Source organism: Rhopalosiphum maidis, chromosome 4 (assembly GCF_003676215.2).
Source record: "Rhopalosiphum maidis isolate BTI-1 chromosome 4, ASM367621v3, whole genome shotgun sequence".
NCBI lineage: Eukaryota > Metazoa > Arthropoda > Insecta > Hemiptera > Aphididae > Rhopalosiphum > Rhopalosiphum maidis.
The window spans coordinates 17940497-17962909 of NC_040880.1; the positions used below are offsets into that span (position 1 = coordinate 17940497).

The window sequence follows — 22413 nt, forward strand, 5'->3', positions numbered from 1 at the left end:
CACATTTCGCCGAAGTTTCATATTATTTTGATGATTTCATCAAACAAAAAAAATTTACGCGTCGCGAAAAAATGAATTAATTCACATTACTATTAAAAATAATCATTTAGAATACATCAATAGCGAGTCATACGATATCAGTTATACACGAACATTTACAACGGTTGCGAAATGGTCTGAAAATATGGTCTTGATAATTGTAACTGTTACAAAATCATTTTAGAATTATTAATGATACTGTAGGAAAGACATTTTTGACAGAAATTATTAGTTTCATGTGGGTCATCACTTAACTGTGTAACATGTAAGTATTTAGTATTAATACTTAAATCATTGTATAATATATTAATATTATAACATTTCGTAAAACTCCGGTGACCAGTATGCATAATGCATTTCAAAAATATATTTTACACTTGCGATGGAGTTATCGGGTTATGTGTAACATAGTTGAATCTATTTTCTTAATTATGGACTAAGGAAAAAAAAAATTAGTGAGAAAAGAATCGAAATACGAAAACGGTAATTAGTTATTTATACCAGGCACCGGCAGCAACCCGCAGCCCTCGGCCCTCGGAACTTTTTGCTGCAGCGTACCAATTTCATGGTGTTTAAAATTAAAATTTTATATCTTAAATTGATATAAATTAAATTTAATCATGACTATAATATAATATGCACATCTCATGAGATAAGCTATAAGCGAGAACGTAATCTAATCGTATATAATATAATATATATATAATAAATTATATTTTTTAATATTTTAATTTTGTATGAGGCCCTCATCTGAAAAAAATTATGGCCCGTGTAGGTAAAAAGGTTGTCGACCTTCTGATTTCTACAAATCATAGGAAAAATAATTTATTTAATCAATAAACTTCAAACGGCAATTTTAGAAACAATTAAATATTGCTATTTTAACTGCATTGCAGTAAATAACTAAATAAATAATTAATATGCATAAACAAATAAAAGCAAAACAATATGTAGATTGTAGGTAACCAAGTATTCTAAACAGATAGTAATATACAAAATACAACTTAATAGAAAATATGATATACTATGCTTTATACGCAATGGCATCCAGATAGAAACGTATATCAAAATGTAAAGCGTTGAAATCCCCCCTCCCCAAAAAAAAGACAAAAAAACGAAGTAAAAATAAGAATACAACAAAAAACTTATACTCTTATACAGATTTGACAAAATTACTAGGTATGAATTTGTAAAATAATAATATAGTGTAAATTGTCTAATGCTTTTTTTTTATATTATAACTGTAATAATAATGAATAATTAAATATGTATTTTATAAAAACTTTTCCTATGACTTTTTTTTAAAAATAATTGAAAAATAATCTATGAATTAAATTATTTAAAAATTATTGCCAACTTAATTTAAAAACGACAAAATTTGTGTTAAATTGATAGTATCGGGGTTACAGTCAGTTTGAAATCGAACTGTCTCGCTAACACCCTTCACTCTTAAAAATTCTTAATATTAGTTTTTTTTTTCAAAACTGACTATACAGGTGGTCGTGGGCTCTATAAGAAAAATAAAATTGACTTTTTAATGTTTTTGAGTGTGTATATTGTTTTGGAGATACACCTAATCACGAATTCCAATTTTCGAAATTCAATACTTATTTTTTCACACCATTGACGTTTTTATGTGTGTAATACGGGATATAGATCCTCAACCTTTCTTTTTTTTTTAATCCAGGTATAGAAGGACAGTTATTATTATTGAAGTTAATTTATTGTCATTGCTTCACCCAGATAATGCAAATAATGTAGTTTTTTCAAAATAATTTTAATTTTAAAATAACTATTTCTATAAATAAAAAAATTTATTTTAATTTTATTATTAAAGCAGTAGCCTATAAATTATATAAAAAAATTTAATGTTAACTGTTAACATACAGTTATATTTGGAAATCAATAATCTATTTGGAGTTTAATATTAAGAGTTCTTAAATAATTAATAAAATGAATAACATGGGATTTATTTTTATTTTTTACTAATTTTTAATAAATTACATTTGTATCACAATCTTAAGAATAGTTAATGAGACAGTGATAAATATATTTTTAAATTTTAAACCATGATTATAATCTTACAACTGTCAAGTAATGTTAACTATCATAAAGATTAAAACAATATTTTATTCATAAAATATTTTTCAATAATTATTATAGTATTTTTATTAGATTTTAACTATAATATAACTACAATTTATTAACGCAGGCCTGTATGGTACATGAAAAAAGTACTACTATTGTATATTTGTATATACTTTACGGTACATTAAATGACGCCCCTGTGTATATTCTTGGATATTATTCTATAAGTCTATAATGATGTTGATTGCAATATACATATTGCATAGCCACATAGGCCTTTTGTTGCACATTTAAATTTGTTATGTATTTATAAGTTATAAATACCAGTATGCTGGTAAATCTGATATCCGTTAAAATGTATAAATCTTTCTATCCCTAATGATCTTAAAAACCTATTTATAAAATTTGTAATTATTTAGCCGATGTGGCAATGCTCATCAAAATGGTTGTTTTCATTTTTATTGGTAAATCTTATTTATTTTAAACTTATTTAGATACCTTGTGATAAGAAAATAATAAATTATTTATTTTATAAATATACATCAGATGAATATAGACTACTAGGAGACAGGAGTAAAACAAAATTAATATTAGGCGTCGAGAGGATAGAGAATTATTTCCATCTATCTGGCCGGCCAGTAGTGTAGCAAAGGTATGGCGAAGTGTGCCTACGCCAGGCGTGCAAAATTCTGCGTTGAAAATAGTATTTTTATACACTATAGATACGTGTGAATTTAATGATGCAATTATGAAAATAGTATAAAGAAAATCCCAAAATGTTCCTTTAGTGCCTCATTAGTCATTAATTATTGTTAATAATAATTTTTGCGTATAATTTGTCAATTTTTTTAATTGGTAAAAAGGCGCTTTTTTAGATTTCCAGGGGCTTTAACAAATCTTCCTCGTTACTGCGACCAGCCCCTAAAATATAACATTAAATTATGCCTTAGCCAGTAAATTGTATAATTTTTTACAAAAGTTCTCACTGAAGAACAATTAACTGTCATTAAAATCCATATCTTATTTTGGTTTGTTTTATTTTAATTAAATAGAGCGTTATTCATGATTATAATAATTTAAAAAGAAAATTTGGGATATTTTCCTCTGTAATCATTGTGAGTTAAAACATTTATAATTATTAATTAATAATAAAAATACTAAATTAGGTAGGCAGTATATTTATAGTGATAGACATCATACTAATTTAATGGTGTTACTTAAAGAAGTATAAACAATAAATGTCTTAAAATTCTGATTGGGATAATATCAGTTTGCTAATAATATTATATTATGCATCATAAATTCATAACCACAATATAATAGATAGAACACTGCGCCAGTACAATGAGATATATTGCAATATTTTAAAAACAATTCATTATTTTCTTTAGAGTATAATACCTTGCATATTCCTATGTTTGTGTTTGCGTTTCCTGTAAAATTATTTGATAGAAACAGCAGTAAAGCGATTCATAAATGTCTAGAATAATGTACGCTATAATACTATATCCCCTCTTGAGTTGTGTTTTCCGTACTCTGTACAATATAAGCAACAAAAAAGTATTTGCATTACTTAGTGATAGTGATGTGTCGTAATATTTTTTTTTTGTATTCTTCGAGTTGTAATTATTAATTTTATTACCATTGTTATTATTTACATATGTGCTGAAAAAATAATGGGTAGGTACGTCTCGTCATCGTTATATTTCATATTTCACTTGATGGCACGTCTGTTCTTTTTTCAGACATATCATATTATTATTATTATATTATTATTTAGGTGCAGTACTTACGGTATAAATCCTCATCGATCGTAAACGCGTAGTTGATGACGTAGGCAATATCCGTCGGCACCATCCGCAAATTTAATTCGATATCTAGTTTTTCGTTCAGTCAAAATGTCAAATTGCACTCGTTCCGATCACTATATAACCTATTTATTAGCGAATTTCAAGTAGGAAGAATAATTTATTATAAAAGTTAATTATTTTTGTTATAATAATTACATATTTATTATTTATATTTATATTAGTTTACAGATAGGTATTAGGTACTATGATGTAAAAATAATAATAATATTAAAATGTATTAATTTTTTAATAAACAAAATAATATAAAAATTAACAAATAGATACAAGTTAACCATATAGGACATAGGTGATATATATTTTTATAGTTTAAATATTGCTACATGATGTAGTTACAATTTTAAAATATACTCATTTATAGTTAATAATGTAATAATGTACCTAATGACGTTGATTGGATCGAGTAAAATTATAACATTTTGATTTTAGTAAGGAGAACAGAGTTCTAGTAATCTCCATTTGCGAGATGGTTTCGATTTCCTGTAAATTTATACAAGACAAAAATAGTATAAAATGTATTGCTAACATGAATTTTTGCTTTTAAAAAATCATTTTGTAATCAATTTCACATTGTTTTTATTTTATCAGTGTGGTGAACCTCCCAATCTGGTTATACTTTTCAACGATCAGTTGACCAATAGCTATACTAATAATACTATAATATTTTATGAGTAAGATACCTACGTTAGAATACAACTGTAGAACAGTGGTTCTCAATCTTTTTAGGATCATGACCCAAAAATCTTCCCAAAATATTTTTCCTTAAAAATCTATTGCGACCCACATGGTTTCAATTTTACAGGATCAATAAATAATTCTAAAAATGTATAATACTATATAATTAAAAAAATTTTCACTACCCACAGTTTGAGAAACGCTGCTGTTTAGTGTACGGAATCGGAGTGCAGTGTAGTGTACACGACACACATCGAAATCATCAGACAAACATACACCGATAAACACAATTTTCTCGAAATCACGATCTATGGATATTGTATATAGCGATTATTATTTGCCATTTAGGTAATAATTTTGTATCTTAAGATTTTTATTTTGAACACTCGCGGGTCGCGTTCTGATTGGTCATTGTAACACGTGCATAAGATCAAGTCGGACAGCGACGACATAATAATAAATTGTTTTTGGAAAAAATGCCTCCTTTCACTACTATACCACAAGTTATAGGCTTATAGCCGATGGGCCTAATCGGTTCGCACGGTTGGTATTCCGGTAATCGGTTATTTTTGAATTACGGACTATTACCCTAACGAGACTACGACCACCACCGAACCATGCAAATACGGGAATTTTGTTGATAATAATAATATTATATTATTTATAAATCATTGTATCTATTTATCTCTTCGTGTTCACGCAATTTCGGTCTTCGGCGTGCGGTGTGCGTAGTGTGTACTGCGTGTCTGCGTAGTCGCATAAAGATTGCAGTAGTGTAATAGTGTTGGTGTCGGAGTGTTGGGGTGTTTGACTAAAAATCGGACCTCGCCACCTCTTCTGTTGTATATTATAGATTAAATATTATAATATTATTTAACATTTTAAGTTTCGGTCGATTTAAAGATGAGAATCAACTTTTTAAAACTATTTGCACTGAGCCACCTGACTCCGGTCCAGAAAGCACATCTATCGTACGCGGTACGCAAAGACATTGAAGCAAAAGAGATCCAACGATTGTATAGGATGAAGCGATTTCGTCAAATGAAATTAGACAGAATAAATCGTTCTAGAATTAGAGCAGTGAGTGGTTTTTTTTTTTATTTGTTTCTTACGTTACATTTCATAAAATCAACTAATTTTCATTACCTATAGTATAATTAGATCAGCTAACCTGACATATAGGTTCTAAAAGTAATTATTTTCGTTGAAAGTATTAAAGAAATAATAAAAACTAATATTGTATGATAGTAAATCATCTAATAGTTAGAAAAACGTGCCATGTAGTAGATATTAGATTAAATACTAACCTGTAGTTCTCTAAGTAAGCTTAGGAAATAAATCATGATTAATATTGTTATTTGTCAGGCAGGATAGGTACATTCGTTTATTTGTGTTAAATTTATTATATATGTATAAAAAATACCGATCGTTTTTAATCTGGTTTTTCTTTTAAGAACATGGTGTTAGCGTGTTACACACAAGTCATATCTATACCACGGTTATCTATACATTTAGATAACCGTGATCAATACTAAAATTACTTTTATGATTAATTATATAGTTACCAATAGAGTTGATTTGGAAAATCGAACGGACCAAACGTCTTTGGAATATAATAGCAGGTGAGTGAGCCATAGTTTATTCTTTTTGATTTTAAAACAATTTAAACATTTCGTTACTACCATTTTAATCATACATTTCCTACGTTTTTATAACTACTAAAATATACTATTATCAGGACCGGCGAGAACTGGTGGACTCTGGGGCTGATCAATTCCGATCCCTTTTACTTATATGTACTTATTTTATACCTAACCTCATCGGTCCTCTGACCCCTTCTGCTCCACCCTCTCGCCTGCCCTGACTATTAATAATCGTTTTCCTACATAACTGAAGTTATTTGGAAGAAAATGTAATTTTCTAGGGGTAGCGATCCGTTCAGCATTTTATTTACTACTAAAAATAAGTAGATTCGTTTTAATGAAATTAAACTTTTTAATTTCACCTAAGTTTAGTGTTCTCACACTGTGCTCTGCGGAGCCTTAAATTTAAACGAGTGATTTGGGGGGGGGTTCCGTGAGACTTATTCAAATTCGTTTTTATTAGTTCCATGTATTGTTATGATTCATAACTTATGAATAATAATAATCATGATCTATTATTGTGTCTTGTTCAAAATTGATATTCCTGATTTTTGGGGCTCCCTAAATTTTTTAGCAACTTAAAGGGCTAACAAGTCACAACTGCACTAACATAGACTGTAAAAATGTAGACTATTCCAAACAAGTTTGGAATAACCCGAGCAGCCGCCGCCCGGTCGGAGCGCTGTATCAGTAAAATATTGTATCGTTACTCCTTATCGTCGCCGGCTTGACTGTATCTGTGCGAACTTCAACGTGTTTTTGTCCTCATTCTTTCCAAAATTATTTGGAATTGGAATAGAGTATATTTTGTGAGAAAAATAGAATTTTAATGCGTCATTATGATAAGATTCCATGTTAAATCACTAACTTAAACAACATGTGTCTAATATTATTGGTAATATTTGTTAATTATCTCAATTGTTAAGTATACTAACTGACACTGACTCAGTTTTCAGCAATTATTGTTGTAAAAGTAATTTGATTTTAGATAACATATTATATATTTTTACGTATAGATAAGTAAATGTAAATAATATTACCAAAATAATCGTATATTTAAAAAATAAATTGGTTACAAAAATATAAAAATTACTATTTGTTATTATTAAATTCTTATTTAAATGTGTTTGTCATGATTGGTAAAACTACTAAAGCATTATAGTTAGCTTTAAATTTAAGCAATAAAATTCAGTTTGTTTAAGTGTAAGAGTAATATTTAATAATTTATTTCGAAAATGTGTATCTATAAATTAGCAGTTTAGATAACACTTACCATCTTGTCGAGACAACTGACAAATGACAAGTACCTACTAAAGTACTAAATAATATTAACCGGAAAAATATGTTTATTTTAGCTATGATTGCTCTTTTTTTCTTCAATAGTTACCTAATTTAGGAATGATTACTTTTAGAAGAATTACCTATTTTTTTTATAATAAATTTAAAATTTCTCATCTTAATAATTACTTCGAAAAATTACAATAACTTGAAGAAATCGAATGCATATTACCTATATGTATTTCGTTACTAATTATAACTTCTCCTTACGTTAAGATTAACCTGGTTCTTAAGTGTGAGGATTTTTAAATATGTAGGTATGTATTATAATACTAAAAACGTAAAAAAGAAGCTTTGGTATTGAGGAATTTCGCTACATTTGTTGTAATATATTATTAAATTATCAAGGTAAATGAAATATTTTGATGTTACGATATTAAGTAGTTATACAATAATTAAATAATAATTATAGTTAATTTGTTCAATCCTGATTAATGAAAAATAAGAATATTATATTTACTGTATAATTTGTATTGACTTACTATTGGTTGTAAATTACCATGGCAATACAATAATATAATAATATAATGTATTTTTAGTAATTTGTAATTAATAATATACTTATTAAAACGCAAAAAAAGTTATACCACTATATATATTTCAACATTGTCTTAGTATTTGTTGTATACTGTATTAATGTTTAGGGTCTGTCTTTTATTATTATGGTCATCGTTATTTTAAAGTAAATGCATTATTTTACATATTATGTATGTATATATTTTAGATTTTTTACGATATCAAACTTTTAAATATTTTTAATTTTGTTTATAAATTAAATTAACCCACAAAGGCTAGGCTTAAATATAATGTTCAGCTTTATTTTATCTTTCAAAGAAAGAAAATAAATGGCCCGATTATCGTCATTTTATAAATGATTGATGGATATTTGAATATATTTGATATTTTTATTTTGTCGGCCTTTAACTTTCAAGTGGTATATAGGTATTATTCAGTATCGAAATTTTAAAAATATTTTGAAAACTATTAGGAGTTCGAATGCTAAAATAATGAGTTTCAAAACATCAGTGTGACCTTTAGGGACAATTGAATGTGTATTTATATAATATTAATATACCATTAAGACGTGTAGGCATTGATTAATATATACTAATATATTTAATCAATGGTATAGGTATCAAAGTATAATAAATTAATTTTCGTGATTTAATCGAAGAACACTATTTTTAAACGGGTTGGCCATTCTCAAACGTTTTGTATACGCGTAAAGCCCATTAGTACAACATTTTATAACGAGGTGTTTGCCAAAGTTCGTGCCTGCTGTTACACTTAAACACCAATGGATTATTTTTATTTTATTATTTAAAAAATTTTAACCATGGCCGTGTTTGAACAGTTTTTATTTATTCATTTTTGTTAATTTGAACTTGGATTTTTAAATCGGTATCTCGTATAACTGTGAAAGCCGTGTTTATTATATCTATATAATTAATACTTAATTGTAATTTTTATTGTATCAAAATTAATAATAACGATACTTGTTTGTTTTCGTATTTCTCAATTATTCAAATATATTTGAATATCCGATATACATAGCTAATTTGAATCGATACCTTAATATGTAATTTTCAAAGTTTGTTCAGAATATTGGACGGATATTTAAGTAAAATAAAACTATTTTTTTTTTTGAAGAATATGATTCATTTCAAGTGTTTAAGAGTAATGTATTTCAAATTTCATTACTTACGTCCGTCGTGACTTATTGCAGTGAAATATTAAGTATCTCGAGAAAAAGTAAAAACAAATTGTTTTTAACGATAGTTCTGACCTATACTCCTCGTTGTGTGTATCAATTATGGTCTATCAATACAATAAATTTTACGTAATTGACTTCCCATTAAGTGTGCTAATAAGTTTAGTATTATCTATATAGTGTATAAATAGTTAATGTTATCTTATTTTGTTTTATGTATCAGCTCTTGCCTGTTGATCGCGTGTTTTTCAGTAATGTAAATACTAAATGAGTTATTTTTAACGCATTTCGTATTTCGATTAAAAGCGTTATTGTTTATCCCTATATATTATATATATATATAATATTGTATTAATTGATTAATTAATGTCATTCGTATAGTCGTATGTCATAATTTATTAACGCCGCCATGTCGATTGTGCTTTTCCCCTAACATTTTTAAAATCTAGTCTTTTGAAATATCGTTTTTGTATAGTAGTATTTTTGTTAGTCAAGAGAGTCATTTGTACGACACAGTGAACAATTTTTGTATATATTACAGTCGCAATAATTTAGGTTAATTGTGAAAATGTTTTTGGCAGTGTTCCTATATTTTGTTTGTTTTTTCAAAAGGAAACATCGATTGACACTGACGACCGTATGCCATTCGCATGTTATTTAATTATATTAACAATTATTGCGTTCGTAAACAGTAAAATGGTGATTACACTATAATATACAAAACTTAACGTTTGTTTTTGTTTTAGCTACATTTATATTTATCCATATTGATGAAAGGCAATGTCTGTTTGTCTCTTGTCTGTAAGCTGTCAACAGCGAAGTCTATAGTGTTCTCGATTTTGAAATTCGGTACATATTATAGGTAATATTAATTATATCTGAGGAAATTAAAAAATTAAAATTTTGCACTTTAGAGCTATTTTTGCGGGGATTTGTATGCTTACGAAAAACTATATTTGTTTTTGTATATACATATTATATATTGCTGCCGTAATTTATAGAACTTAAATAGTTATAGTTCTATTAATTGTATATCATTTTAGAGTACCTACATAAATAATACATAGGTCAATACTATAATAAATAATGATATTATGATTAAAAAATTTAGATAATAGACTGCGAGATTATATAATTAAACTCATTATTTCATTAAACCTTAACGTTTTTGAACATGTTTTATTAGTTTATTACATACATTTTAGGAAAACAATTACATTTTTATCATTTTATATCGTTATAATTGTTAAAGCTGGTTAGTGTTTACTTTTTTGAATTTCAATATTCATTTTAATTCCATAATCTGAAACAGAATATTATATTTGAAGTATTTCGATCTAAAAAATTAAATTTCATACAAGTAGTTTATTTATCGAAGTACTTTAAAAAGAATATTTTGCTTTGGTGTAAGGAATTAAAAACGCATGTTGTCATTAAAAAAAAATATATAACTGTAAGTATTGTCTTAAATTTAATGCATCACCAGTATACAGATGACTGTAATCGATCGCTATGTGTTCGGAGTGTGCTGTATCGTAAACTGGTATAGAATAGATAATAGATAAATATTATATATTTTAATGTTTAGAGACCTTTACTAATTTATTTTTGAATCGATGAAATTCATAAATACAAAATGACCCTATTGCCTTCTTTCTTATAAAATTATATACGCCTCGTGTATTTATATTTTAATGATTTCATGAATAGGGATAATTATTGTTTTCGAATAATTCAAATAAATTGTAGAAATAATATAAATCTATAAGTGATTCATAACATTTATAGTTTTGTAAAATCTCAAAGACAGTATGTGCATAACAACTGCTTTTTATCTGGTTTGGAAAAAATTTAAATCGTATAAATGATTAAACATGATTAAAAATTTCCATATTTAATACCATTTATTAATTTTTAAGTTTATCCAACACATATATCATTCGACGATGTAAGACGTTATTATCCGGCGTCTATTCTTAACCGACTGGAACGTCTGGAACGAACTGCCATCCGTTACCAGATATCCCACTTGTGCTAACGACATTATTTTGTCCTAAATAAAACACTAAGAGAGACGAAAATATTACATCTACATACTTTAGACGTGCATCCTATTTTTAAGATTATCCTTTTTCGGACGTAATGTCTGTTATATTCCATTTTGGAGGACTACCATTCACTTATCGTTGATACAACTTTCCTAGTTAGTTCAACAGTGTCGGACTATTATTATTGTAAATTTGGATATTTTTATTTGAATAAATTTATTCTAACTTTTTGCCTAAAAATAACATAATATTATACACTGTAGTACTGTACATTGATGTAGTGTATTAATGTATTATAGTATGTATACATTGTTGACTGAGAGACGTTATCAAACTTTTATAGTGTATACAACATGAATTATTTGATTAATATTTTGTGGTTTTAGTCAAAATAACATCGAATATAATTGTATATTTGGTTCAGTTGTCATCACAATGTCGTATTTGAGTCCTTTTATTTTTATTCTATAAAATCGACTTTTTATTTGGCTCCTTTTTTTGTTTTGTTCTTTTAAATTTATTTAATCGAATAAAAACATTTAAATAATTAGAATTTTTATTTTTTATTATAGAAACAAATCATTAAATGATTTCAAAATTAATTATATTATATTGAATTACCTAAGTGTTTATCGACGTCCAATAACATTTATTGAGTTTGTTTATTTTTGAAAATTTTGATATTTATCAGTTGTTTATGTTGTTAACTTGTTTTCACTTGCGCCAGGACAGCGGATATTAAAATATGACGAGGCATGATGTAACCAATCAATTAAAAAAAATTAAATGTCGTCAATACTCAATTTACACATCCATATTAACTTTTAACTTCTGTATAAACATTCACCTATAAAAACACAAGTCTAGTTCGTATCTTTCGGCACTCAAGTACCTCTGATGTGTTGTGTTAAAAATATATTAAATACGTTGTCCAGTGACTAGTTAATTGTGATTGGATTAACATTTAAAACAGCAATAATAAATTAGCATAGAATACAAAATGATAACTAAAGCCTTCTTTAATCATTTATAATATATTGGATTATTTTCAAGACTGGTGTTTCGTAGTAGAGTCTTAATAACATGTCCATATGGTCTATGACTGGGTAAAAATATAATCGTGTAAAATGTATACTTTTAATCGAAAAGATATAATAAATAAAAACTATGTAAACATAATGTCGTTGCAATGTATACAACTGCGCACACTCGCGTTTAAATTAATCGAACACTATGATCTTGCAATTTATCAAAAACGATGTCGTGGCGTCGTCGAATATTTGAAGGCGTTTTTGGCAACGAGTTTTGGGAGGAAATTGTTTTCGTTGGCTAATATTATTTCATTCATCCACCACACTTCTTGCCGTGAAATTTATGTTACACGTATATACGGAATATCGCATTATTATTAATTATACAATTTCATTAAATCGTCCGAATCCACGGGTATTGTGGGTGCCAAAACTTTGACCAACTGCATTTCTTGTGTCGTTTATAAAATATAATATTATGTCTACCATATAAATGTATTATTGTATGTATATAATTATTTGCCCAACAGTAGTATACGAACTCGGAGTGGGGGAAGGCAAAAACAGAATAGCATTTTTTTTTCATCTAGGTGACGCGATTGTTTTGCGCGGGAGTGAGTTTGTTTGTTTTGATATAGATGGGCGTCTCATATTGTGTGTGTTAAATAAACCACAGACAGTAAACTGAAAGAGCCAAGTTATATATATTATTTTAATTTGTGTTTTTTAATGGATACCTACACAATATAAAAAATGGTAAAATTTCTGTTTTACACGAAAAAAAAATAAAAAAATTCCATAAACATAATTATGCCAGATAAAATTTTGTTTCTTCTCCTGAAGTGACTTATGTCTGTTGAATAGAACGCCCAGGAAATCGAATAAATGCCAATACTCGTCTTTTTCTGTTCACTATTGTATAATGCGTACTACTCGTCATAATATTATTATTATAATAATTAATATCCATATTGTCCACTCGATTTTGAGGTGATCTATTACTGACTATACTCATAGTCTTGATAAACATGGGTCATTTATCTTATATTATTATTATATGCCTAATTTGAAAAAATAATTAACAATTTTGAAGTGAAAAACATTTTTTTCGTTTATTTTAAATTTGTACCCACCAACTATAACAACGCCGTGTCTTACGTAAATTCGGTGATTTCTATTCTAATATAAATATATAATAATATTATGCTGCCTGTCGTTACTTCATCGATGCATCCAATGCGTCGAAATACAAGTGGTTTTGATTTCACTGGATTCGCCAGATTTACGGTATTGTACAATGAGTAAATTCGATCGTATGCTAAGATAATATGGTGGGGCGTTGGGACAAGAAAATAGGAAAGACCCAATTGGTTTTTTTTTTTTAAATTATTACATGATCAAGGATTGGTATAGTATCTGCTTATCTATACGTTATTGGTGTACAAAATATCAAATATTTAAACAAATAGCTTTTTAAAGTTTAAGTGAACTTAACATTTATTTGGAAAATGAGTGAGTGGATGGACGGTTATAAATGGATCACCCCATACACACGGGTATTATTATACATTACTGACGGCGCGGCGCGAGTGTTCTGCCGAGAAGTCATCTCCACCGTGATCTCGTCGGGCAATTAAACAGCGTCTAAAAATAAACGGGTGACGGCGGACGGGCACACGGTCTGCGTATAAAGACCAGTCTTGGCGGGACCGGTGGCATACGCGTCTCAGCTTCCGATCCGTCTGTCGTTTTCATAACAGCTCTCGGAATTCCATATTATTGTTGTAATACAGCGTGTTGTAGGCGTGAGTGTGAGGTGCGCTAAGACAATATCGCCGGACGTCTAATATCGCGAGCAAACTGCACAGCAAACAGACACGCGGTGACGTGCTAGAAAACCAACGGTAGTATCGCTGGGCTCATAAACAATATTATTATACACATCAGTGGACGGAACAAACGCGCAAAAAATGCCGGTAAGAATTTTCAAAAACCCAACCAGTACTATATTTGTAGATTATTGTCGTAACAACAGTCGATCTCGATAACTTAAAATTCCAGATGGTTTGAGTGGGGGGGGGGGGAGGAATTATGATAGATATCAAAAACCAATCAAGTGTTAAGGTATTTGACAGGTATTTTTTATATTCGATTTACGAGTTACCGAGGTTAGGTTAAGTTTAAGTCGACTTATGATCATATATTGTTTAAAATATACATAAATTCGTTTTGAAAATAATATTATGCAATAGTTAACTCCATTCGTTTAGCGATGGGACAATACATGACTGTTGACAAACATGGGTATTATAAATACATAAATATATATATAAATTATGTGGACGAAAGGCGTTGCGGTTTCCAACCTTTTTAGTTATGTGGACCATCAATTTTGTAAAAACCATACCATATTTTATTTATACTGTAGTAATCCAATATTGAATATTTTTTAATCATAAATAATGACTATATAAATATTTCAAAACATAATCGCGACCCACAGTTTTTTTTTTTGGAGTCGCTGAATTAAATCATGATGAATTAATTTTTATACTCAGAACATTCGGATAGATATTACAATGCATTTAACAGAAAAAGAAATGTGTGGCTCTGCTGCAGCGATTAAATTATTGTTATTTCTTTCTATAAAATAGTTTAGCAGTAATTAAAATTTGTATTTACATTAGGTACCTACATAGCAAAATAAATGTTGTTATCCGAAACAAACACTAAGTATACAACATTTTGGACATAAGTCACCCATATATTGCAAAGTACAAGATGTAAGATATGTACGAAAGTACGATGAATTGTGAAAGATATATTAATGGGGTATAAATGTATATAATGTAGAAAGTCGTCACTGAAAACACGACGCGTTTGCCGTATTATTACAGCTATGTGAAAATAAAAACTTTGTCACCCCCTGTAAAACAGGCAATGAAGTCACGTTTAAAAATACAACTATTATGTTTCAAAAGTTTAGTTTGGAGCAACAGTTTTAATGACTTCCGAAACACGTCAACATCCTGGCGCACGCGACCGATAAAAAACCACATCGAACACATCCACGAGTATCATTTTATTTGTATAATATAATAATTTTGCGGAAAATCGAGGCAACTCCGTGACCGTTGCCACATCACACCCGTCAACATCAAAAGATCAAAACGAATAGTCACATTTGAATATTAATAATAATAAAAATCCGTTTAAACGCTGATGTATAATATAGTATATATATATTATGTAACTTTTCGGAAATTTGCCAAATTTTTTTTTATAGCATATCACGTATGGATGGCAGCATTTCGCTTTTGCATCACGATTTTGCGTAAACTAATTATTTATATGTACGTCAAAAATATCCACGATACAAGACCACACGATTATTTACTGACAACTCCAACCATTCATATACTTGACTGTACTATATAATATCGCCGTGGGCGAGTCTGTTCATTCATCCCAAAAAAAAAAATACCCATTAAATATTATCAGTATTCGGCGATTTCGCACTGTCAAGAGTTGAGAAATGATTGCTAAACTTGGCTCCGAGTTCATTGTCATATAGTGTATTTTATAATACAGTAGTGATTTGTCAAAACGGTGAAATGGATCAGTTAAGTTATACCTACATTTCTGCGCCCCACGAACGGCGCCACTCAATGCGACTGCTCGAATTCGGTTAGAGGTAGTATACAATATATACTATTACGATGTACAGGGGATAATATTATAGTATTATGAAGTGGCGTGGCGCTGACTTATTGCTATCAAATAATAATCGAACGCAATCGCGTTTCTTTAGAAACACGTCACAATTCGATGATATTACTTTTTGCGAGCTAAACACAGTTGCATCGAGTCTGCCTTACAAAATTACTATAAATTAGTGTTTTCACGTTTACAATATATACAAGGTGTATCACAATTATCAGACACGCTTAAGTGTAATTTTAATATAAAATTCTCATATTTCCACGATACACCGTATATATATATAACTCCGGTGACAACATACTATATTTTTTGTAGGTAGGTACGTCTCTTTTACAACACTTTTTTTTTACTATACTGCAGTGGCGACTTGAAGGCGGGCGCCACCTCCTTCGTCGCGCGCCACAGTGAACCACCACCACCTCGCCACCGTACATCCATTACCACGAATCTTAAATTATCGTCATACGACTCATACAAGTATTTTGCAATATTACTATACTTAATATAGTATTGTATTATTATTATTACTATTCAGTACTTTTGTGATAAACGAATGCGGAACAATTTCAGTATCGTTTTCTGTATATAATAATAGGTATAATATCGAGAAGTTAATAATATTTACTTGAATTCTGCACGACGTGTTCAAACGAAGTAAATAAAAATAAGTATATTATTTTTACCGACTCGCATTGCCTTGTTTTTATTACAACCAGAGACGGATTCACACAATTTCCGCCCCTAGGCAAATTTTATTTTTCCACCCCATTAAACTTATCAACGAGAACGTATTTTTAAGTATTTATTTAACATAACTACTAAAGAAATAGATCATAAAGACTGACACTAAACAATAATTATTGGTTATGTTCATAAACTGTTCTAATCAAGAAAATAGTATATTAATACAATATCTATTATAAAATATAATCTATCACCGTTTTTTTTGAATAAATTTTCTGACACTAAATCCACCACTGATTACGACGACAATATTTATACCTGTATATTATTAAAACTATTATTAAAAAACTTTTAGTTTTCAATATAGCATTTTGTTATGATCAAAAAATATCTTGTAAAAAGTATAACTTTTAAATTATTTGTATTAAATCGATTTGGTATTTTTTTTTTTACAATATTCTAACTAGGTAAATATTTTAATTACGTTTATTTATGTTTGAAAATATTTTGTATTTAACTTTGAAGTTATTTTGATTAACTTTTAACTACAGTACTACAGTACCATAAACAAATTTAGGGATCGTGTATTAAATTTATATAAATGATCTTGTGGACCAATAATAATGGGCGTATACCGTTTGGGCGAATCGACCCAAAATATGGTTTGTTTAGTCGAATTTTATTCAACTCAAAATACCATTTGGGTGGTATGAAAATGCTTATAATATACACTCAATAATTAATTAAACAAAATCATATACAATATAAATAATTAATAATAAGTCTTATTTAAAAAAAAAAATATTGGTATAGATATTAATAATATAATTATTATATAGGTAGATAGTAATCTATAGTAAAAAAGTTATAAATAAAATAACATACAATATAATTAGTACATTTTAAAGTAATCTATTGGATTTGTATGAAAACGCTCATAATATACATTCAACAATTAATTATTTAAATTTTTGATAATAATGATTAGAAATAATATCATCCGTATCTGTCACCTGGTTTTTACCTCCATATAGGTAAAAATAATTTCACTCGCCCAAACGGACTATTATTTTTTTGGTCAAAATTATTACCTTCATCCAAATGACTACCGCCCATAATAATTGTCCGTTTACCTTAGGTGATTAGGATTATGTACTTTGTGTGTTATTATTGGTTTACTAAAAAACTGAACTATATATTAATATATTATATTATAAATTATAATTTCTCGGTTTTGTGTAAAACTTATTACTTGCAGATAGTAAAAAGAAGACGGACCTAACAATGTTTGTAGCTCATTAAGTTACCATATCATATTGTATTTTATGTATATACGATGTGTTTTATTATTTTTTTCATAGAAACCAACATTTATATATAATATTATACATATCAACCTTTGGATTTTGGACGACTGCCAAAAAAGCAAAGCGAAAGTCTGTTTTCGTTAACGGGCTCATAATATGTTGTATAATATAATAATATAATACTCGACGCGTGGTCTAAAAATAGGTATAATTGCAAATAATAATAAAAAAATCTCATTAAATCGAAACGATCGAGGACGTCAAGGAAAAAATACATACATCTATTATCTAGTTTACATATATATAATATTTGTTCAAGGCTGGGCAAGTTCCATTTAAGCTAAAATTAGTTTAAAATATATACCTAGTAAAATCAAATTATTTTTTAATAATATCAATAAAAAGAATTTGAACAATTTACGGAATTACTATCTAATTTTTAGTAAAAATGATTTTAAATTAAAACTAAAAATCATCAAACAAATATATCGTATCATAAACAATATTTTAACGTATGGGTAATTCGTTATGCAGAACAAAAAAATATTCAGATATATACATATAGATATATCTATAATTTGTTTTAAACTGAGAGTGTTTATGTGAGTACTGAGTACCTATGTTAAATACAGAAATTTCATTAAAGAATAAATGTTTTTTGGCAGGCTAAGAACAAAGAACAAGAAAAAGAAATGTTGGAGTGGATTGGTAACGTTTTGGGCGAGGCGATTCCCAGCAATGTCTCGTACGAAGATTATTTGAAAGACGGCGTCGTGCTTTGCAACCTCATCAACAAGATTGCTCCTGGATCGGTGAAAAAAATACAGACCAAGGGTTCAAACTTCCAGCTGATGGAAAACATTCAACGGTATGTTTTACATGTGTATATATTATTACTGATGAGTATATTTTTAAGCGAGATGAGTATGTTAAGTAATAATATTCTAAAATGCTCATAATTCTCTAAAAAATATGGTAAAATCCGACGAGAGACGATAACGTTCTTACCCTTGATTTTGATGATATAAGTCATTTCATCTTAATATTTATGTTAAACTTGCAAAATTAGTTTAATTGAACAAAAATTTGCCATGCTGTATATATAATCATGACGGAGACAACATATGCGGGTGTTCAGTTTTTTTTTTCATTTAAAAACAAAATAATCACGTCAGTTTTCAAATTCTTGCGAATTCGTCGATGACCGATGAACATACACAGTACATAATATTAAGTTACTACGAACTATGTTAAACAGCAAACGTTGAGTAATTAGTATAAAATATAATATAGTTGTTATTATTGTCAATTGTCATGATATTATTCGTTCCTAGAAACGAAAAAAAGTTACGAGAATTGTTTAGTGTCCTAAACTCCTAAATGATTCAAAAAAGAGTATGAGTATCTGTGTGAGAAACGTATATTCTATTATTATATAAGTTATATAAGTAAGACATTTTAAAACGACTAAAATCACTAAAAATATATTCTTACGGGGGTTTTTGTATAGGGTGATGTTATAATAAAAATGATATTATGTAGGTACATAATATGGCGTATAGGTATACGCCATTCCCTCGAAACGTATAATTTAGTCATTTGTTAGTTATTAAAAACATTTTTGATAAAAAAAAAAATCTTTTTTAAGATTATAATTTTCGAAGTTTTTACTTTAATTAATAGCAAATAACATTTAAATACAATAATATTTAAATTTCTTATTCAAGAAGCGGAATATTTTTGGAAATACTTCAATGTATATGTATGATAAAAAATGTATTTATAGAAACGTGACAAACACTATTTCTGGTTTTTATATTTATAAAACGTTGTACTTAATTGCATTTTATACGTTTATAAATATCATATTATGACTGTATAGATTTCAAGCGGCCATCAAAAAGTACGGTGTACCAGAAGAGGAGATTTTCCAAACGGCCGATTTGTTCGAACGCAGGAACATACCGCAGGTGACGCTCTGCCTATACGCCCTCGCTCGCATTGTAAGTACACAAACACAAAGGTTATAATATTGACCTACAGTTGTGTATAAGGTGTATATATTTAACGAATAGTTCAGTTTGTGATTATATTATTATATTAAATATATGTAATGACGACTAATTGCTGAACACTAAAGTGTACTTGCACTATAATGTTTAGTTCTATTATTATTAATAACAATAATGATGTGATAATCAAGAAACATTCGTTATCCTTATCTTCACTATAAAATGTTAGTGCAGCAAAACTGTCACTGATTTATGGCAATGAACAAATAGGTATAATAATAAGTAATGTGTGTATTTTTTACGTAGACTCAAAAGCATCCGGAGTACACGGGCCCGGCATTGGGACCTAAAATGGCTGACGCTAACAAGAGAGAATTTACCGAAGACCAGTTGAGAGCATCCGAAGGTCACCTCAACCTGCAAATGGGATACAATAAAGGAGCTTCTCAGTCAGGATTGGGATCATTCGGTAACTCAAGGCATATGTAATAAACAACTATCAGTCAATGTAAAACGCACAAGCCTTACAACGACGATGGGTGCTATGATTATTCAATTATTATATTAAATTTTATTATACGCGGGAACGCGACATTATTACTATTATATTATGTATTTAATTTTTTTTCAAAAAGTTCGTATTATTTATACACAGTTTTTATATTATATTATATACAGCACCTATACTAACATTATTAATTTTTAAAATAAATCAAAGAGTAATAATTTACAAAGTTCTTATATCTTTTATTATATAATAATATTATAAACCTATTGATCATGTGTGCTGTGAGTTAGATTAAATTATTAGTTTTTTGGTTATTTAAAACCTTGCGGTTCATACAAGATTTTTGTCTAAAGTCACTTCCACGAGTGTTTATGCGAATGATTCTTGTATAAGGTGCGGTCATCTGGTTTCTCCATAATGTTGGTGATTAGACAGCGCGAAGAGGTCCAAAAAAGGTATGCATTGTTGTTTGTTGCACATTCTTTGTGAGTCTCATAAACATGCTCGGGTTGGAAATGTACATACCTCGTCATCTAACACTGGCTCAGCGTGGGAATTCCCTAGTAATTACATCCTTTAATGGGCTGTGTAATAGAATTATGGATGTGGCCCTTGTACCACTCCTCAGCGTTATTCTAGATTCATAATACAGTCCTCCTTTTTATGTTCCTCATTCCACCCCCATTTACATGATGCACAAATGTCTAGCATTAATACGGATCTGTATCTGTCTTTTCTATTTTTTTTCTATCAAATAATAGGAAATCTAAATTCATACATACAATTATCTTGTAATTAAGGGCACATGCTCATGTATAAACTAAATAAATAAATAATACATAACGTTTAGTTGCATACAATATTATTGTTCTTACGTATATACAGAGTATATAGGAACTTGGTAATATTTATATATTTTATTTAAAAGTGTAGTTATAATGTGTAGTGGATGACTGAGATTAATGCTTTAGATTCTGAGCGGAAGATGAATGTATTTGTTTTACAATGATGTTACAATCCTTTTTTACTAGAATTTAATTAGAAAAAAGTTAGCTTATAGTCACAGGTAACATTTTTTCATGACTATAATTATAAAAATATAATTAAAATATTTTAACTTATCTTAAGAGTTATTTACAGTATGGACATATTCACAATCGCTCCATACTACAAATGTTTACTTTATAAAATAATGAAAAATTATAAATGAGTTCTACACACTATATTATTAATAGAAAAAAAATTACTAATAATACTTAATAGAAATTGAGAATAAAGTATCTTAAGGTATAGAGACTGACATATCTGTTCAGAATATTTTTTGGTACTTGTATTTCAAATTGAAAATTAAAATTAGAATTTATTTTTTAATTACATTAGTACTTAATTAAATATACTACTATACTTACAATTATTAATTTATCTAATGTTAGTATATTTTATTATTAATACATTTTGCTAGTTTTCCGTCTAGTCACTGAATATTTGAATATATATAATAATATATTTGTTTATTGCATATGCACCATTTTCTGAAAACCTCAAAAATTTCTACTCTGATAGGTTCTTTTATGTTTATTGACCATTAAATAAGCTTGTGTTTGCATTACATAAATAATGGCTACATGAGCCAAAAACTAATGGATCCCATAATTTTACTCCACGCTTCTGAAACTACAAAAATCATAAGTTGGATGCTTTAATGAAAATAATTTACTTTAGTAGGTAAGTCAAGACA

At 28.3% G+C, this 22413-nt stretch overlaps 1 protein-coding gene across 2 annotated transcripts; it reads left to right on the forward strand.

Annotated features, from left to right (window-relative positions):
* The first annotated feature begins 5453 nt into the window (after positions 1 to 5453).
* LOC113551932 (myophilin) lies at positions 5454 to 20894 on the forward strand. 2 transcript variants are annotated; one of them, XM_026954521.1, is made up of 4 exons: positions 5454 to 5750; positions 18821 to 19023; positions 20038 to 20158; positions 20474 to 20894. In XM_026954521.1, the coding sequence occupies exons 1-4, from the start codon at positions 5574 to 5576 to the stop codon at positions 20654 to 20656; spliced, it is 684 nt and encodes a 227-aa protein (XP_026810322.1). In that variant the 5' UTR covers positions 5454 to 5573; the 3' UTR covers positions 20657 to 20894. The 2 variants fall into 2 exon arrangements, with proteins under 2 accessions (XP_026810322.1, XP_026810331.1); XM_026954530.1 differs by lacking the exon at positions 5454 to 5750 and adding an exon at positions 14141 to 14417.
* Positions 20895 to 22413: the final 1519 nt, after the last annotated feature.